Raw genomic sequence first — 20,169 nt, 5'->3', positions numbered from 1 at the left:
CAGAAACTCTTGTAATATTTAAGGGGTACTTAGATATTTACTTGCATTGCCTTGGCCTCCAGGGCCATGAGCCAAGTGCTGGAAAATGGGATTAGTGTAGTCAGATCTTTGTTGACTGGCATGGACATGATGGGCTGAATGGCCTCCTTCTGTGCTGTAAACGTCTATGAGAAATGCATAAAGTGTGTGCCTGTGCAAAGATGGCATCTGTGGCCTAATGGATGCATTTATGGGTGGAGGCTTGAGAGATCTCACAGAGATCACCTGTGGAGCCCTGAAAGGAGCCATTGGCATAGAAATTGAGCACCACAGTCACTTTCACAACCACTGGCAGTGGATGCCCTCCATGTCCCCATGGCACCAAACCCTGCTGCAACCGACAGATGTGAGCAACCAGATCTCTAGACATTCGCAGTCTTTGATGACACTGGTTCTCAGTCATCTACAGGAATGAAAGGAGGTGTCTATAGACCCTGGGTGCCGCTTGACACCAGCCTGTGTCAGCTCGCTGTGGCTCCTGGGCAACATGTGCAGGAGCCTCAGCTACCCCTTCTTCCTGAGGTTGCTGGTCCTGCCTCTGCACAGCCAGGAGCCTCAGTCACTCTCTCCTCCGAGCTCTGTAGGGCATCAGGCACAACAGCTAGTTCATCAGGCTCCATGATCCTGACATACTCCTCCAGCAGGATGAAAGAGAGAGACACGTGGTTAGCATGGGTGTCCTAAGAACCTGTCCTGGTTGTGTCTCGGCCCCTTAATGTTTCATGGATAGTGCTGACCCCCACTTGGATGGTCAGAGATTAGTGCGCTGCGTGGCTGCCCTGTTAACTTGAACCATGGGGGAGACTTGCCCAAACCAGGATGATGACGTTGCAAGAGGGTGTAAGAGCCTCCAGCAATGCCTGCTCCACGGCCAGCTTCAGAGAGGAGATTGTACAATGTGTGCAGTCCACTAAAAGTGCTGATTAGTTTGCAGTCCGTGCTGGTGGTGGGGTGGGGCGAGGGTAGGGGGTGTGGGAGCTCTTGAGAACTTGGTGCCACTTTGATGCCTCTGCATTGCCTGAGGGGGGCAGATAAGCTAGGAGCCCGACCCCAATCATATCAATATGCCTGAACTGTCTCAGTTTCAGAGAAATGGTCACTTTTTGCAGGTTTCCTGAATGCGTGGCCACTTTCCCTCATCCACCCTACTGCCCCCCAGCCCCAATGCTTGTGCGCTATATTCAACAGCAAGGGTGCATTTCCCCCCTGCTCCCTCTCAACCTCAAAAGTCGTCTCAGAAACAGGGCAGCACTTACCCCCAACCCCACCCCCCCCCCCCCCCACCCCACCCTCCCAGCCTGCAAAGCAACAGGTGACCCTGGCCAGCTCTGCAGGACGTTGCTGTTCACTCACCTCCCGTTCACCCAAAGCGAAGGCCACCGAGTGCACGTGGCCTCTGTGCTGTTGTGAAACCCGTCAGCGTGCTTCCTGCTGACGTGGATGGATGATCCAACGGGAGTGCAAGAGCCTGGCCCCGTTGGCCTGATAATGATTTACTGATGTATTACAACGAGGTTCCCGACCACTGATGGTGGGAATCGTGACCCGCTGTTGGCTGGCTCAGCAAACAATCACCACCAACCGTAGTGAAACAGATCGCGCCATAGTGTCCGCTCACGCTGCCTATCACACCCGCTACCAGCGGGCACAGGAAATTCTACCCCATGTCCTCACCTTTACTCGGTCATTGGGATGGTTGAACAAGCCTATACGACGGATTGTAATCAGAATTGGGTCTGTTGAGTCATCCAGCATGTTGTGTGTGCAAATTGGAGGCAATGAGTGGCGCTGGAAAAGAGAAAGAAGAAATATAAAATTAAAGAATTTCACTCCAGAGCACATTGTCATCTTTGTCAAATCTGCCAAATGTAAAATACAAGACAGAAACTTTTCAGGAACAGGAGAGGCCATTCAGCCCCATAATTCTGTTTTGCTTTTTTTATTGGATCATGGTTGATCTGTACGTCAATTCCATGGACTCACTTTTGATCCATGTCCCGGATGTTACAAGGGACAGAGTGATTGAGCATTTGGGCAATATGAACTGATCAGAGAGCCAGCATAGATTTGTAAAGGTTAAGTCATCTCTAATGAACAATATTAATTTTCTGTGAAGATAACTGATGTGGTAGATAAGGGAGTTTCTGTAGATTTTAATTAGAATTCCCTCCAGATGGCATTTAACAAGTTCCACAAAAAGATACTGTTAGGAAAAATGAGAACTATTAAAATTCCAGGCAATGCATGGGTAGGGGATTGGTTACCTTATAGGAGACATGGTAGAATACTCCAATTGGTGGGATGTGACTAGTAGTATCCCTCAAGAGGTACTGGGCCTCAGCTTTGCACAATATTTATCAATGACTTAGTTGAAGAAATAGAGAGCTCTATATCCCAGGTTACTGGTGACGCTAAAATAAAATCGGACTGCACGTGCTGGAAATCTGAAATAAAAACAGAAAATGCTGGAAAAACTCAGGAGATCTGTTGGCATCTATGAAGAGAGAAACGGGATTAAGGTTTCAACTCCAATATTGCTCTTCTTCAGAACTCGAAGAATCATATTTGTCCTGGAAATGTGTTTCTCTCTCCACAGATGCTGCCAGACCTGCTGAGTTTTTCCAGCACTTTTTGTTTGTATTACTGATGACACTAAGTTAGGAGGCACAGTAAACCGTATAGCTGGGAATAAAAAGTTTCAAAGAGACTTGATAAACGAAATGAATGAGTAAAACTATGACTGATGGAGTTCATTGTGGGAAAATGTGTGGTTCTCCACTTTGAACTGAAGAAATGTATCTCAGGCTATTTTCTAAATGATGAAAAGCTAGGGACTGTGGTAGAGCAGAGAGATTTAGGGGCCATGTACAGAAATTACTATTAGCTAGTGGACTGAACATAAGAACATAAGAAATGGGAGCAAGAGAAGGCCATTCGGTCTCTCAAGCCTGCCCCACCATTCAATAAGATGATGGATGATCTGCCCGAGGCCTCCATTCTTCTTTCGTGCCAGCTCCTTATAGCCCTCAACACCCCAATATTTCAAAAATCTATCTACTTCCTCTTTGAATACTAATACACAACTCTCTGAGGTAGAGAACTGCAAACATTCATAACTCTGAGAAAAGAAATTTCTCCGCATCTCAGTTTTAAATGAGTATCCCCTTATTCCGTAACTATGTCCCCTAGTTCGAGATTCCCGCACTAGTGGAAATACCTACCCCATCAAGCCCCCTCAGAATCTTATACTTTTCAATAAGATCACCTCTCATTCTTACAAACTAAATGAATAAAGGCCTAACCTGTTTAGCCGTTCTTGGTGAGTCAACCCCTTCATTCCGGGAATCAGCCTAGTGAACCTCTTTTGAACTGCCTCCAACGCCAGTTTATCCTTTCTTAAATACGAGGGCCAAAACTGTACACAGTACTCCAGGTGTGGCCTCACCAACACCCTGAACAGCTGTAACAAGACTTCCCTATTTTTAAACTCCAACCCTCTAACAATACAGGCCAAAATTCAATTTGCCACCTTAATTACTTGCTGCATCTGCATGATAACCTTTTGTGTTTCATGCACAAGAACACCCAGATCCCTCTGTGCTGCACTTTTTGTGGAGTCTCTCTCCAATTAAATAATAGTCTGCCTTTTGATTCTTCCTACCAAACTCCATCTGCCAAGTTTTTGCCCATTCACTCAACCTGTCTATATCCCCTTGCAGATTGCTTGGACTGAATTTTCTGCCTGTCGGGTGGGTGGGCCCAACCCAATCTCTGGCGGGCGGGGAGACGATCCCTGCCGGAGAAACAGGCCCTGCCGCCATTTTAAGTGGGCGGGCCAATTAAGGCCCGCCCTGTGCGACGTCCAGCGGGAAGCGCTATGCGTCTCCTGTGCGGGCGGGGGGGGGGGATTCCCTAAAAGCGAGAGTGCGCTCTTTCACACATGCGGATGAAAGAGCGCGCGTCTCCCTGAAGCTAAGTGCAGCCTCAGGGAGATCGCTGAATGGTTTTCAAACTTTAAAAATAGAAAAATTAAAAAATCATTAACATGTCCCCCTCATGTGACAATGTCACACGAGATGGGACATGTTAATAAATTGCACAAAAACTTTAATAACATTTTTTAAAACCAACATGAAACCTCATCTCGCCGATGGATGAGGTTTCATGTTTTCTCTATTTGGCGCCGGGGCTCCTGGCCTGCCTGCCAGCCTTAAGGTTGGACGGGCAGGTCCTTTAATTGTTTTAATTATCCTGACAATGGCCTCAATTGGCCATTGACAGGTCGGTGGGCGGACAGCTGATCTCGCTGTGCCCCTGCCTTCCTGAAGATTTAAATGGGGCGGGATGACGTCAGGGGTTTCTCCCAACATCATCCCATGTCATTTTCGTGTCGGCGAGTGGGCCCCGCCCCCTTGTCGCCGACGGAAAAATTCAGCCCCTTATGTCCTCATCAAACATGCCCTCCCACCTATTTTTGTATTGTCAGCAAATATGGATACATTACACTCTGCCCCCTCCTCCAAGTCATTAATAATTGAGGCCCTAGGACTGATACTTGTGGCACTCCATTAGTTATATCTTTCCAACCTGATTAATCCATTAATCCCGACTCTCTGCCTTCTGTATGTTAACCAATCCTCAATCCATGCTAATACATTACCCCCAATTCAGTGAGCTTCTATCTTGTGCAATAACCTTTTATTCGGCACCTTATCGAATGCCTTCTGGAAATCCAAATACACCACATCTACCGGTTCCCCTTTATCAACTCTGCTTGTCGTATCCTCAAGGAACTCTAGCAAATTTGTCAAACATGATTTCCTTTCACAAAACCATGTTGACTCTGTTCAATTGTGTTAAGCTTTTCTAAATGTCCTGCCATCTCTTCCTTAAGAATGGACTCTAGCATTTTCCCAAAGACCTTTATTAGGCTGACTGGCCTAAAGTTTCCTGCTTTTTGTCTCCCTCCCTTCTTGAACAGGGGCTTCACATTAACGGTTTTCCAATCTGCTGGGATCCTCCTGGAATCCAGACCGTTCTGGAATATTTCGAACCATTGCCTCCACTATCTCTGCAGCCACTTCCTTTAATACTCTTGGATTCAAGCCATCAGGTCCTGGTGACTTGTCTGGCTTTAGTCCCATTAGTTTATCAAATACTTTGTCCCTCATGATAGAGACTGTTACAAGATCTTTCTTTTCATTAGCTCCTTGCTTCTCTGATATCTTTGGGATGTTTATAGTGTCCTCCACCGTGAAGAACAATGCAAAATATTGGTTTAAATTATCTGCCATTTCCCTGTTCCCCATTATTAATTCTCCAGTTGCATCCTCCAAGGGTCCCACACTCACTTTAGCCACTCTCTTTCCTTTAATATACTTGTGGAAGCTCTTGCTGATTGTTTTTATATTTCTTGCCAATTTACTTTCATAATCAATTTTCCCCCTCTTTATTAGTTTTTTAGTCATCTGCTGCTGGTTCCTAAACAGTTCCCAATCCTCTGGCCTACCACTAGTTTTCGCCATTTTGTATGCCTTAGTTTTTGATTAGATACTCTCCTTGACTACCTTTGTTAACCATGGGTGGTTCATCCTTCTCATCGAGTCCTTTTTGACTGGGATAAATTTTTGCTCAGCATTGTGAAATCTGTTTAAATGTCTGCCACTGCTCATCCACTGACTTTCCCCTTCGTCTATTTTCCCATCCCGCTTTAGACAACTCTTTCTTCATACCTCTACGATTGCCCTTATTTAAGTTGAGGACACTGGTTTGAGACCCGAGTTGCTCACCCTCAAACTGAATTTGACATTCTACCATGTTGTGATGGCTATCCCCGAGTGGATCCTTAACTATGAGACCTTTTATTAATGCCACCTCATTACACATTACTAGATCTAAAATAGCCTGTTCCCGAGTAGGTTCTGCAACGTATTACCCTAAGAAACAATCCTTGATGTACTCTACAAACTCGTCTTCCATGTTACCCCTGTCAATCTGATTTCTCCAGTCAACATGCAGATTAAACTCACCCATGACAATTGTAGCGCCCTTCTTACACACCTCCATTATTTCCTGATTTATACTTTGTCCTACAGTGAGGCAACTCTTTGGGGGCCTATAGACGACTTCCACCCATGACTTCTTCCCCTTGCTATTCCTTATTTCCACCCAAACTGATTCCACATCACGATCTATTGCACCTGTATCACTACTCACCAATCCACAGATACATTCCTTTATTAACAAAGCTTACCCACCTCCTTTTCTTTTTTGCCTATTTTTCTGAAACGTCAGATACCCTTGAATATTGAGTTCCCAGACCTGGTCACCCTGCAACCACATCTCTGTAATAGTTATCAAGTCATATTCATTTATTTCTACTTGTGCCATCAACTCATCTATCTTGTTACAAATGCTGCATGATTTAAGCTTTGACTTTTTACCATTATTGCTCATTCCGGTTCTGACTTCTGCTGCACTCTTCTGCTTTTATTTTCTGCTCCTTCCTGTCACACTTTGATTATTGTTCACCTCTTTACTACTCTGCACTTCTGCTCTCTCGTTTGTTTTTGATTTTTTAAAACTTCCCTGCAATTGGACCCTCCTCCCAACTAATTAGTTGAAAGTGTTCTGTCTACATCCCTAGTTATACAATTTGCCAGGGCACTGGTCCCAGCATGGCTCAAATGAAGCCCATCCCAGCGGAACAGCTCTCTCCTTCCCCAGTACTGGTACCAGTGCCCCCTGAATCGGAACCCATTTCTCCCACACCAATCTCTGAGCCTCGCATTTACCTCTCTAATCTTATTTACCCTACGCCAATTTGCACATAGCTCAGGTAGTAATCTAGAGATTATTAGCTTTGTGGTTCTGCTTTTTAATTTAGCCCCAAGCTACTCGTAGTCCCTCAGCAGAACCTCTTTGCTAGTCCTACATGTGTCATTGGTACCTACGTGGACCACAACAACTGGATCCTCCCCCTACTGGTACAAAATATAAATGAAAAAGCTAATGGAATATTAGCCTTTTTCTTAAGTATACTTGAATAGGAAGGAGAAGTTATGTTACAGCTGGGTGCAGTTCTGGTTAGACCCTCAATTCGAATACTGCTTTCAGTTTTGGACGCTGCATCTCAGAAAGGGTATAATGATCTTTTAGGGGATTACAGAACTGATTCACCAGAATTATACTGGGATTAAATAGGTTAAATTATGAGTACAGATTTCAAATTATTTACAGAACAACAGTTCTAAAGTGGTGTTTATGTTCTACATGAACCTCCTCCCACCTGTCATTTAATCCCATCAGCATCTCCTTCTCAAAACCAGCTATCTAAAAAAGGGTTGTCTGAAAACCATTCACCTTTTTTTATTTCACTCAATTAAAATTAATTTATCTGGATGATTTGGTGAGACACTGTATGGGACGGCACTTGTTATCCCCTTCACTGCTTGTGCGGTCCATAGGCTCCAAGTGACCCTTGACCCCACCCAACCTGGATTGACCCAAACTGCCCATTGCCCAAAGCACCCAACCCAAAATCCAGCAAAACCCAAAATCCAGCTAAACCTAAAATCCAGCAAAACCCAAAATCCGGCTAAACCCAAAATCCGGCTAAACCCAAACTCCAGCAAAACCCAAACTCCAGCAAAACCCAAACTCCAGCTAAACCCAAAATCCAGCTAAACCCAAAATCCAGCAAAACCCAAAATCTAGCTAAACCCAAAATCCAGTAAAATCCAGCATGGCCTCAATCCCCAGGCTTTGAGAGTGTACGAGGATGAGGCTCGTGGATGAGGTTTCCAAAAGAATGCAAAGGCCGCTTGGCCTTTTCGCCTGCCTGTCAACCATTAGATTGGATGGGCAGTGAAAAATTTAGGTCAATTTATTATTTTTTGTCCTTATCAGGCCTTTTAATTGACGGCGGGAGCATTGCCAACTACAGTGCGCGCCCGCCGACTGAACTATCGTGTGACTGTGTGTTGGTGTCGACACGCTCGGCCAATGTCAACACCCATCATTTCACACTCGAGCGGGTCAGGCGCCTGCCCACCCACCAAGCAAACATTTCTGCCCGTGGAAATATCTCTTCTCTGCCTTTCATAATCTTCAAGAGCTCTGACAGGTCACCCCTCTCTTTCTAGAGATAAAAGCCCTAGCCTGTTCATTCATCCCTTATAGCTGTAAACCCATTCTCAACAAAAACAGAAACAGAAATACCTGGAAAAAACTCAGCAGGTCTGGCAGCATCGGCGGAGGACAGCACAGTTGACGTTTCGAGGCCTCATGACCTTTCAACAGAACTAAGTAAAATTAGGAAAGGGGTGAAATATAAGTTGGTTTAAGTGGTGGGGGGGAAGGGGGGGTTTGTTGGGACAAGCAAGCAGTGATAGGTGGAGATAACCAAAAGCCGTCACAGACAAAAGAACAAAGAGGTGTTGAAGGTAGTGATATTATCTAAAGGAATGTGCTAATTAAGAGTAGAAGACAGGACAGATAAGGTACAGATAGCTCTAGTGGGGGTGGGGGAGAACTAAAAGGTAGAAATAAACAATGGTGGAAATACATTTAAAAATAATGGAAATAGGTGGGAAAAGAAAAAATCTATATAAATTATTGGAAAAAACAAAAAGGAGGGGGGAAGAAATGGGAAGGGGGTGGGGATGGAGGAGAGAGTTCAAGATCTAAAATTGTTGAACTCAATATTCAGTCCAGAAGGCTGTAAAGTGCCTAGTCGGAAGATGAGGTGCTGTTCCTCCAGTGTGCGTTGAGCTTCACTGGAACAATGCAGCAAGCCAAGGACAGACATGTGGGCATTAGAGCAGGGTGGTGTGTGGAAATGGCAAGCGACAGGGAGGTCTGGGTCATGCTTGCGGACAGACCGCAGGTGTTCTGCAAAGCGGTCACCCAGTCTGCGTTTGGTCTCTTCAATGTAGAGGAAACTGCATTGGGAGCAAGGAATGCAGTAGACTAAGTTGGGGGAAATGCAAGTGAAATGCTGCTTCACTTGAAAGGAGTGTTTGGGCCCTTGGACGGTGAGGAGAGGGGAAGTGAAAGGGCAGGTGTTGCATCTTCAAAAAAAAACACAAAAAAAAGTCCCAACAAACCCCACCCCTCCCCACCCCTCTTAAACCAGCTTATATTTCACCCCTTTCCTATTTTTACTTAGTTCTGTTGAAGGGTCATGAGGATTCGAAACGCCAGCCGTACTCTTCTCCGCCGATGCTGCCAGACCTGCTGAGTTTTTCCAGGTATTTCTGTTTCTGTTTTTGTTTTGGATTTCCAGCATCCGCAGTTTTTTGTTTTTAACTCACTCTCAATCTTTTTTGCAACTTCTCTGGTGTCTCTATATCCTTTTGATAACATAGAGATTAGAACTGTTCACATTGCTCTTAATTAGGGTCAAGCCAAAGTTCTGTGTAAGTTTAATATCAATTCTACCACACTGGAGGTGAAGCCAAGAATCATAGAATCTTAGAAAGTTTATGGCCATGGCCCATTGTGTCTCCATCAGCCAAAAACCAGCCTCCCAGCCTAATCTCACTTTCCAGCATTTGGTCTGTAGCCCTGCAGTTTACGGCACTTGAGATGCATATCCAGATACCCGTCAAACTTTACCCAAAATAAAGAAGTAATCGTTCATTTTTCCCAATATGTGTTGTCCAGGGTCTCAGTTCAATTCAACTGCCATATTTTAAATAGTGAAAATTTGAGCACTCAGACACAACTCAGTTCAATGACTGAACCTAAACATTTTCATTTTGAAAGCAATCAGCAATTTGGGACAAATTATGAACAAATGAAGCTAATTTTGTGAAGTGAATTCATGGATTTCTGCGCAAAATCATTTGAATCTTAATTTTCCATAAAGTAGTTCAATTGGATAGTGGGTTAAGATGTTGCCTTTTTAATCATTTCTTTAACTTCTTTCCTAACCTTTTTATGGTCCCTTCAGGGAAAAATACCTTTAGGTTTATATTCCCTTGAGTTTAGAAGATTAAACGGTGATCTATTTAAGGTATTTAAGATGATTAAAGAATTTGATAGGGTAGAGCACTGTGTACAGTATTGATCTCCTTATTTAAGGAAGGATGTAAATGCGTTAGAAGCAGTTCAGAGAAGGTTTATCAGACTAATACCTGGAATGGACGGGTTGTCTTATGAGGAAAGGTTGGACAGACTAGGCTTGTATCCACTGGAGTTTAGAAGAGTAAGAGGCAACTTGATTGAAACATATAAGATCCTGAGGGGTCTTGACAGGGTGGATGTGGAGAGGGTGTTTCCTCTCATGGAAGAATCTAGAACTAGGGGTCACTGTTTAAAAATAAGGGTTTGCCCATTTAAAAGGGAGATGAGGTGAAGTTTTTTTTCTCTCAGAGTCGTGAGTCTTTGGAACTCTCTTCCTGAAAAGGCAGTGAAAGTAGAGTCTTTGAATATTTTTAAGGCAGAGGTGGATAGGTTCTTGGTAAGTAAGGGGAGATAGGTTATCAGGGGTAGGCGAGATACAGATTTCAAGTGACTATCAGATCAGCCATGATCTTATTGAATGGTAGAGCAGGTTCAAAGAGCCAAATGGCCTTCTCCTGCTCCTCGAACGCATGTTCATATGTAACTATTTCCTCTGGTTGTAGGAGCCCACAATAAAGGAGCATTAGCTTAAAATTAGGGCTAGATCAATCAGAAATGGTGTCAGGAGGCACTTCCTCACATAAAGGGCAGTGGAAATTGGAAATGTGGAACTCCAGTTATAAATTTTGACACTGCATAGTATACAAGCATTACTCGAAGTATCGTGTCAAAAGGAAGTACAGTTTATGGGGCAGGTCACATACAAGATTATTATACACAAACTATAAACAATAGAGAAAGATGAAAGATGTGAAAATACAATCACTGTTAAGTTTCTCATTTAAACAGATTAGTCCTCCAATCCTTCAGCAGACTGGAGGATTGCATAAAAAAGGAAAAGAATAAACTTGCCTACAGGCAAGTCAGCCTAACAGCGGCAAAATTAATTGGCATTTGGAAAACTATGGTTTGCTTAACAAACATGCCAGTTTTTGTTTTATGACAAATCACATTTGACTAACTTGAGTTCTTTGATAAAGTTACAGGGTGATGAGGGTCATGACTGATGTGTATATGGACTTCTAAAATCCATTTGATGAAATATCATAGAGTGGACTTGTTAGCGAAATTGAAACCATAAAATGAAAGCAGCAGTGGCAGCATGGATTGGCTAAGGAATAAAAAACAAAGAGAAGTAGTGATCAGTTGTTTTTCAGACTGGTAGGAAATGTTGATTGATATTCCCCAGGGACCATTGCTCTTTTTGATACATTTTAATGGCCTCAACATGGAGAACATGGATGACATGAAACTTGGAGATGTGGTAAACAGTGAGGAACATTGTGCCAGGTTTCAGGAGGATGAAGACAGACTCCTGAAATGGCAACACATGACAGATGAAATTTAACCCAGAGAAGTATTAAGTGATTTGTCTCTTCAGCTCTCTTCTTTGGAACCCTAGGGTGTAGGTCATCAGGTCCTGAGGATTTGTTGCATTTTAGTCCCTTAAGTTTCTCCAATACTTTTTCTCTATTGATATTAATTTCCCTAACTTCCTCACTCTTTTAGCCCCTAGTCTGCCTTTTAGGAAAGATGTCAAGCTCTTAGCACAGGGGAGATTTACAATGGGATCAGATATGAAAAACGTCAAAACTACATTTACAAGCCAAAGAAGTTGGAGTTGGCTTTAGAGAAGAAAATGTTCAAGAGTGATTTAGTATAAATGTTCAAAATAATGAAGGATTTTAATAGAGTAAATAAGGATGAATCTTTTCCAATAGTAGGAGGATTAGTAACCAGAGATAGAAAATTTAAGGTAACTGGCAGATCAACCAGAGGTCAGGTGAGGAGAATTTAGTTTATGCAGCAAGTTGTCGGGACCTTACATGCACTACCTGAAATGGATTGAAGAGCAATTTTCAAAAGGGAATTGGGTAAGGCCTTACGGGGGGAAAACATTTGCAGGGCTATGGGGAAAGAGCTAGGTAACAAAACTAATTGGATAACTCTTTCGAAGAGCTAGCACAGGCACAATGGGCCAAATGTCTCCTTCTGCACAGTGTCATTCCATGATTCTAGTCCACACATTGAGAGAATTAAACAGACATTTATGGATGTGCAGAGCACACACAATTATATCTGCAGCCACAGCAATGCTTCAAATGAGTCATGAGTTTATCCGATTACCTTGGCAGCTTTACAAAGCAAATTTTATCCAGTTGTTTAAGTGTCAGTGACCTTACTTCCCCTCCTAACTTTTGGACATCTTTTAATAGGTATTTCTCACCTGGGTAGAAAGTAGGGCTCTCTTCATCATAACGAAATCCTCTTGGTCAATCATTTTATTCGCTTCTGGTAACTCTCCACTGCATTCAATTAAAAACAAAAAAGTATGGAATGAGAAGCCCATTCAACCCATCAAGCCTGTTCCTTGTACCATGTCTGTGTATAATATATTAAATATAGAGAGAGTGACAGAGAAAGCTGAGCTTTATATTGTTATCTTAACAAAATTCATATTCCCCAATTCATCAAATACAGTTAAGCAATATTCAGAACTAACTGAATTGACGAATGTTCACTTGGACAATGTTGCTCTACTGTTCACCACAGATTCCTACAACCTGCAGAAAGAGGATGTCATCACCATCTGAGTTACTACCTCTGTCCATACATATCCCACCATTTCAAATCTTTTTTCCCAATCAGATATTTACGCAGCTCATTTTTGAGTTTTTTTTTCTGAAGTCTCAATTTACTCTGTATTTGTGTTAGATATAAGTGGGAACAAGGCAACAAAATGCCATAGAGAGTTAGAACAACAACTTGCACTAACATAGTGCCTATAATTTAAATATAGATGCTTTACAGCCAAAAACTAACAAAAAGCCAAAGAAGGGGACATTAGGAGCAATGACCAAAAGCTTGGTCAAAGAGATGAGTTTTAAGGAGTGTTTTAAAGGAAGAAAGGGATTGCAGAGCCAGATACATTTAAGGAAGGAATTCTAGTGCCTTAGGCCTAACTGACTTAAGGTTGGATGATAGGATGGAGAGACTCATGGGGGCAGGATAAGAGGGATACAAACTTCTCTGATGGTTGACAGGCTGAAGGAGGTTACAGAGATTGGAGGTGAATGAAGACCAGGAGCCAATGTAGATCAGCACGTGCAGAGATCATAGATGAACGAAACTTTGTACAAGATGTGATATAAGCAGAAGAATTTTGGATGAGCCAAACTTTTTGGAGGTTGAAGGTTGGGAAGCCTCAGCATTAATCCTCAGAAAACCATAGATGTTTTGGACAAAAATTTTCACATCACTCTCATATTTTTAGTAGCAATATTGTACCCTCTCCTATTACTACACTCTTTGGAGTGGAACCAAATGACATCCCTCTTACAAAATTTCAGACTGATGTGCTTGCCTTTTCAACATTATTGGCTAGATGCATTATTCTATTAAATTGGAAACAGTCTGCCCACCTTCTTTTACTAATTGTTTACATGATCTTATGCAGAATCTTAAACTTGAGAAAATAAAGTACACTGTAAGAGGCTCCACGGATGGATTTTATGTAGCTTGGCAATCTTTCTTAGATTATTTTGAGGAGCTACAGCTCTCTGCTTTTACATAACTGACCTTAATTAGGTTGTATGTGTTATATCAGGTGAAACTATATCTGACCTATGATTGTTGTTGATTTTCTTATTATTTATATTTTGGGGGGTTGGAAAGGATTTTTTTCTCTTTCCTTTTTCTTCCTTTTCCTCCAACTTCTCTTTTCTTTCTCTTCCAAATGGAAGTGCATTGAATTATTGCTGTTCTGTAAGCGTTTCTTTGCACTCATTATGACTTGTTAAATTTTTTTTTTTGAAAAATGAAAACCATAGATGTGAGATTGAAATTAAGACTCTAGATGGAATGTAATTGTGCCTGCAGGAGGAGGGATAATTGTGGGATGGGGAGTTGGGAAAATTGGCAGGAGTACTCACATCAGATTCCCAGCATTGGGGAAAACTGTCCCCAATTAAGTTGGGGCCAGGAAGGGCCCAGTGTGGGAATCCCACCCACCAGCAGTGGGATGTCAATGATTAGTCTCACTGATGAGTCACTTGATACCAATTAACCGAGCTCACCAGAATTTAGTGGTGGTTCAGGGATTATACAGGACCATATGGCTCTCCCATGGTTCAGGGATTATACAGGGCCATACGGCTCTCCCATGGTTCAGGGATTATTCAGGATGGTATGGCTCTCCCATGCCTCCTGAAGGTCACCCAGCAAACAAGTCAGGTTTGCCTGAAGCATCATAGGAGACGTCCCTCGCTGACAAGCACTCAGAGCCCAATTGAAGAGCCCAGCGTCAGCACCCACAGGGAGTCACCACACCCACTGCCTTTGTCTGATCCCTCTCCCCACTGTGCTCTCCCACCTCCCTCCCAGCGACACCCTCCCCGTATCTCCATCCCACCCCACTCACCAGTGCCCAGGTATCCAACAACGATCCCTGGTGAAGACAGCTGCCAGCGATCCTGGGGGCAGTGGGGAGCTGCCAGCCTCTGAATGGCCGGCAGCTCTAGGCGAGTGGGATTTCCGCCTCCGGGTTCCTAAATCCCTGACACCGGCCATTTAAGTGACTGACAGGTAATTAATTGTGTCAGGCTCCCCCACGGCAGCAAAGCAGAGTTTCCACCAGTTCTCCAATGGGTCAGGAGGGAACCCCCATCGCAGGAACAAAACCCCAACCTTAGTTACAAAACACAAGTTAGTGAAGGGGAAGGTGAAATAGACAGTGTTAGTCATAACAGCAAGAAGGTGGGAATTTGTTCCATTAAGTCCCTGCCAGTTTTCTGTGGAGCATTTGTCCCATTTCCCCACTCCATACCCATAATCCACAAGTTTATTTCTCTCACGTGCAATTCAATTTCCTTCAGTAATCTTTCATCACCTCTGCTTCCACCACCCTCATAGACAGCGAGTCCAGCTCATTATCACTCAGCATCTCTTGCCGAAAACCTTAAATCTGTGTTCCTTGGAACTTGTAACATCAGCTCATGGGAACAGCTTTCCTTTGTCGATCTTTTCTAAACCGGTCATCATCTTGTACCCCTCTATCAAATCTCCCCTCTATCTCCTTTATTCCAAGGAGAACATCCCCAACTTCTCCAACCTCACCTCGTAGCTAAAATCCATCATCCCTGGAACCATTCTGGTAAATCTCTTTGGGACCCTGTCAAGGACCCTCACATCCTTCTTAAATTGTGCTGACCAGAACTGGTGGCAACACTCTAGTTGTGGCCTAACCAGAGCTTTATAAAGGTTCACTGTAAACTCCTTGCTTTTGTACTCGGTATCTCTGTTTATGAAGCCCAAGATCCCATAATGCTTTGTAAATTAATCTCTCAATATGTCCGGTCACCTTCAGAAATCAATGCACATGGATCTCCCAAGCATCCTTAAACTCTGCACATGCTTCAGGGCTGTGCCATTCAGTTTATACTGCCTCTCCCTATCCCTTCTGCCAAAATGCATCACCTCACACTTCTCTGCATTAAATTCCATTTGTCTGCCCATTCTGCTAGCCTATCTATGTGCTGTTTCAGTCAATAAGTATCATCCTCACTGTTTGTCATATCTCCATGTTTGGTATCACTGGTAAATTTTGAAATTTTATTCTGTGTTCCAATATCGAAGTCAGGTTAAAATACCAAAATGCTGTCTCTATTTTTAAAGCCATCTACTTTTCCAGCTGCTTTTATCTTGCCGTCTTCAAACATTAATGTAAAACGCCCAGATCTCTCTGTTCCTGCTCCCGCTTTAAAATTGTACCATCTGTGACCTTTCATTCAAACGCTGACTGAAACATCAGTGATCATTGGGCAGAAATTTCCATTCCTGCCAATGCTTGGTCAGGTGGCTGGCAGGGGCACAACATTTGGAGTGATGGCAAAAGTCAGTTTCCCGCCAGTGGAAAATTAGTTCAGCATTTTGTTCTCCCAGCTTTCCTGGCGGGTTAAAGACTTTCCCACTGATCGATGTTGGGAACCAAATTTGCATCTATTTGCACTTCAGGCTCAATAAAAATACAACTCGCCAAAATCCTGTTCTCCCTCCAAATTTAAGTGTCCCACCAATGGCTAGTTAGAATGGTCTGTTTCACAATCCAAGAATAAGTGACATGCACCTGCTGACCTTTACTCCACCAGCAACTTTAAGGTATGCAGACGTTTTTGTCTATCTTCAACAGCGATGCTGCGAGATCCCAGTGTTTGTCAGAAGCTGTGCCAAGGCTGGCACACGGGGGGCAATACCAGTGGGGAGGGGAAAGACAGGGGCATCACTGCGAGGGCGAGAGTGGTGAGTGCAACACAAGAGGGAAGGGGGGAATACAGAGGCATCACTGTGGGGGAGTGAGTGGAACACAGGAGGTAAGAGTGCAACACAGATGCAAAACTGGGAGGGGGGAGGGGGTAGTTGTTAAAAGCTCAGAGGATTCTAGTGTGGGACAGTCCTGGGGCTGAGGCCACATTGTCCGAGGCAGATTGGGAAGACAGTCCTGGAGCTGAGTGGGTCATGCTACAGGGCTCTGCATGACATGCACATCTTTGTCCCAGTCCTGGGAGGAGGAAGGCCTCTCTGGGCAGTGACGATCAAGCTCAGCATGGTGTGCAGTGCGTGGTCAGTTGGTTACAGATGTTGGTGCTGATGGTTGGAGGATCCGTGCTGGGCAGCACATGACACAGTCACGGTCAGGGGAGGCATCTGCATCCTGTAAAGTGGGAGTTGGTAAGTCACGGAGGGTTATTGTATGGTCTCATGGTGGGTGGGTTGGCCTCAAGAATGGGAGGGGCCAGATCAACGCATGGGGACATCTACACGAAATGTTTCAAGGGGATCTATCAATCAACATCTGTAAAGATTGGCTTTAGGGTAACGGGGGAGGCAGAAGAGAGGTCAGGGGAAGGGGAATATAGAGGCAGTGAGGATGCAGGAGGATAGGAAGGACTTGGAGGGTAAGGGGGGAGGTTGAAAGCTGGTCACTAGACAAAACGCAGCACCACCATGATGGATACGCATGAGACAGTTGAAAAACAATGTTTGAAAAAAATTTGCCTTGGGAGGGGGTCTGAGGGTGTTTAGAGGAGTCAACAACTACAATTTTGGACGATTGACGGGACACCCTTATAACTATCAGCTCAAGACACACAGATCAAGGCTCAAACGCCAATTGAAGGAGTGTGGCACCTTAACTCATGGAGCACATTCATGCGAGGGTCTGTTAGGGCTTGGTGAAACATGTCTGTCACAGAAGCAGGTAAACAGGGAAGGAGGATCAAACGTGGCAGCTGCACATAAGCAACAAGTTCAAAACAAGGCTCCACATTATCGTTTCAATGGTCATGGCTTATAGCCCACAATACTTGCGGTCATGAACTTAGTGCAAGGCTGGTTAGTGTCTAGTCTAAAGAAGTAGTAGCCTGACTTAGGGTAAGAGCACATGGCTGTAGTGACCTTGATCAAAGTTTAGTTGTTAATGTGCAGTCATGACGGAGCGGGGTCTCCAGCCACCTGTGAACCTTCAGGACATGCTTCAGTACAAGGAATAAGGGCAGGTCTAGGGCTTCACACCAGCTTGGCGATGCAGGGAGAGACTTCCAGGGTAGGGTGCAATCATGTCTCTGTTCTATTTGAGACAAGGAGGAGTGCGGAATGCAGGCTGCAGGCAATGCTACCTTCTTGATATGTTTGATGAGAGTGAGGAGGAGAAGGGCACATCATATGGCACAGCTCAGGAAAGACCATCGTCCTTGAGGAACAAGAGCCACCAAGGCCCAAGGAGGACCTGGATGCTGATGAGGAGGGACCAAATCCACAGAGGGATGTCTAGGGATGTAGCGTATCATATATATATATTTTTTTTAATATTCAATCATGGGGTGTGGGTGTCGCCGGCTAAGTCAGCATTTATTGCCCATCCCTAATTGCCTTGTTCAGAGGTCATTTAAGAGTCAACCACATTGCTGTGGGCCAGACCAGGTAGGGATGACAGATTTCCTTCCCTAAAGGACATTAATGAACCTTTTACAACAATCACAGAATCACAGAATCTCAGTGCAGAAGGGGCCCTTCGGCCCATCGAGTCTGCACCGACACGTGAGAAACACCTGACCTACCTACCTAATCCCATTTGCCAGTACTTGGCCCGTAGCCTTGAATGTTATGATGTGCCAAGTGCTCATCCAGGTACTTTTTAAAGGATGTGAGGCAACCCGCCTCCACCACCCTCCCAGGCAGCGCATTCCAGACCGCCACCACCCTCTGGGTCAAAAAGATTTTCCTCACATCCCCCTTAAACCTCTTGGACATGGACTGCTTCAGTATCTGAGGAGTCGTGAATGCTGCTGAACATTGTGTAATCATCAGTGAACATCCCCAATTCTGACCTTATGTTTGAAGGAAGGTCATTGATGAAGCATCTGAAGATGGTTGGGCCGAGGACACTACCCTGAGGAACTCCTGCAGTGATGTCCTGGAACTGAAATGACTGACCTCCAACAACCACAACCATCTTCCTTTGTCCTATGACTCTAACCAGCGGAGAGTTTTCCCCTGATTCCCATTGACTCCAGTTTTGCTAGGGCTCCTTGATGCCACACTCGGTCAAATGCTGCCTTGATGTCAAGAGCAGTCACTCTTACCTCACCTCGGGAGTTCAGCTCTGTTGTCCATGTTTGAACCAAGGCTGGAATGATGTCAGGAGCTGTGTGGTCCTAGCAGAACCCAAACTAAGCACCAGTGAGCAGGTTATTGCTAAGCCACATTCTCCATGATGATCTCACTCCTCATAGACTGGGAGGACATCCAGTGCCAGTCATGATGTTCAGTCATCAGCAGTATGAGCGAGAGTGGCCCTGGGTGAAAACAGCGTGGAGAAAGAGTGAATAATGAGGGGGCGGAGAGACAGAGACCCCAAACAGCCTGCTGTGCCCTACACATCCTTGCGCTGCAAAAGGGGGACAAGTTGCCACATGGAGACATGGAAGAGGTATACATCTCCTCGAACGAGGAGGACGTGGAACAGGATGAATTCAAAGAGGCCGAAGATCCTGACGCACAACAGGAAGAGGCCATCGTACAGGCACGATGTGGAAGACATGTCCATGAGACCCTCATAGTGACAAGGTTCGAGGGCGAATACAGTGAAGACCAATTGATACGAGTTAAGTTCTCTTGTGCCTTTGATGCAGGGTGAACATTAGGAGCGGAATCATCCCGAGATTTGCACAAAGTGGGGTAACCGGCAGGAAAAAAGACACTTTACCCGCCGGCCACATTGGCAGCTTATCGCGCCATATTGTCCCATTCCCGGTGCATCCCACCTCATTAATTATGCATTCCTGGGAAACACACCAGGTTGCTGGTGAGGTGACCTCTGATTCACCCACCCCGCCGTCACCTAAAGTCTTCAGTAATCCAGGCACCATGTTTAAAGGGCACCCCTGCACAGAGCTGGTACTGTCTAAGGCACTGGAAAGTCAAAGGGAGGAAACATGTTGCCCCTAAGTTCAGCGATGCCCCCCCTCAGGCACCCACTGGATGCTGTGGGAGCCCGCCATGAGGTCCTCTACCACCACTCTGGGCAAAGACCAGCAAGCAAGGTCACCAGTCCAGCATGGGAGGGGGTGGCAGCGGTGCTCAGTGCCAACACCCTACAAAAGAGGGCAGCCACCCAGTGTTAAAAGAGGATGAATGATCTCCTCCATTCCAGCAGGGGAAGTCACTCTTCTCATCACTGTCAACTCACACACTCACAAACCCATCACACATCCACAGGGATCTCACTCACTGCCAGTTCATGGGACACCACCATTCACTCTCACACACACACCTTCATCTGCCCTGCAGATCATGTCCTCATCCTGTCCATGGCACCACTCAGCACCCACACATGCCAGGCATCCTTATCGTTGGCCTGGCAGGTGGTTTGCTTACACTCTCTCCAACTATATCCATGTAGGACAAGTTGGCACACAAGAGGGAGAGGTCGCAGGTTGGTGGAGG

At 44.8% G+C, this 20,169-nt stretch overlaps 1 protein-coding gene across 1 annotated transcript in view; it reads right to left on the bottom strand.

The window, feature by feature from the left end:
* LOC121271596 (glycogen [starch] synthase, muscle-like) overlaps nucleotides 1-20,169 on the bottom strand; it is a 149,871-nt gene that overhangs the window by 47,502 nt on the left and 82,200 nt on the right. Inside the window, exons 19-20 of the mRNA XM_041177631.1 lie at nucleotides 12,395-12,473; nucleotides 1,714-1,827 (exon numbers count right to left, since the gene is read on the bottom strand). Of these exons, the coding sequence (XP_041033565.1) occupies nucleotides 1,714-1,827; nucleotides 12,395-12,473 (193 nt within the window). The remainder of the gene's footprint in view (nucleotides 1-1,713; nucleotides 1,828-12,394; nucleotides 12,474-20,169) is intronic.

Source organism: Carcharodon carcharias, chromosome 31, assembly GCF_017639515.1.
Source record: "Carcharodon carcharias isolate sCarCar2 chromosome 31, sCarCar2.pri, whole genome shotgun sequence".
Classification (NCBI taxonomy): domain Eukaryota; kingdom Metazoa; phylum Chordata; class Chondrichthyes; order Lamniformes; family Lamnidae; genus Carcharodon; species Carcharodon carcharias.
Note: the sequence above shows the minus strand (reverse complement) of the source record. Positions and strands in the feature narration are given on the sequence as shown.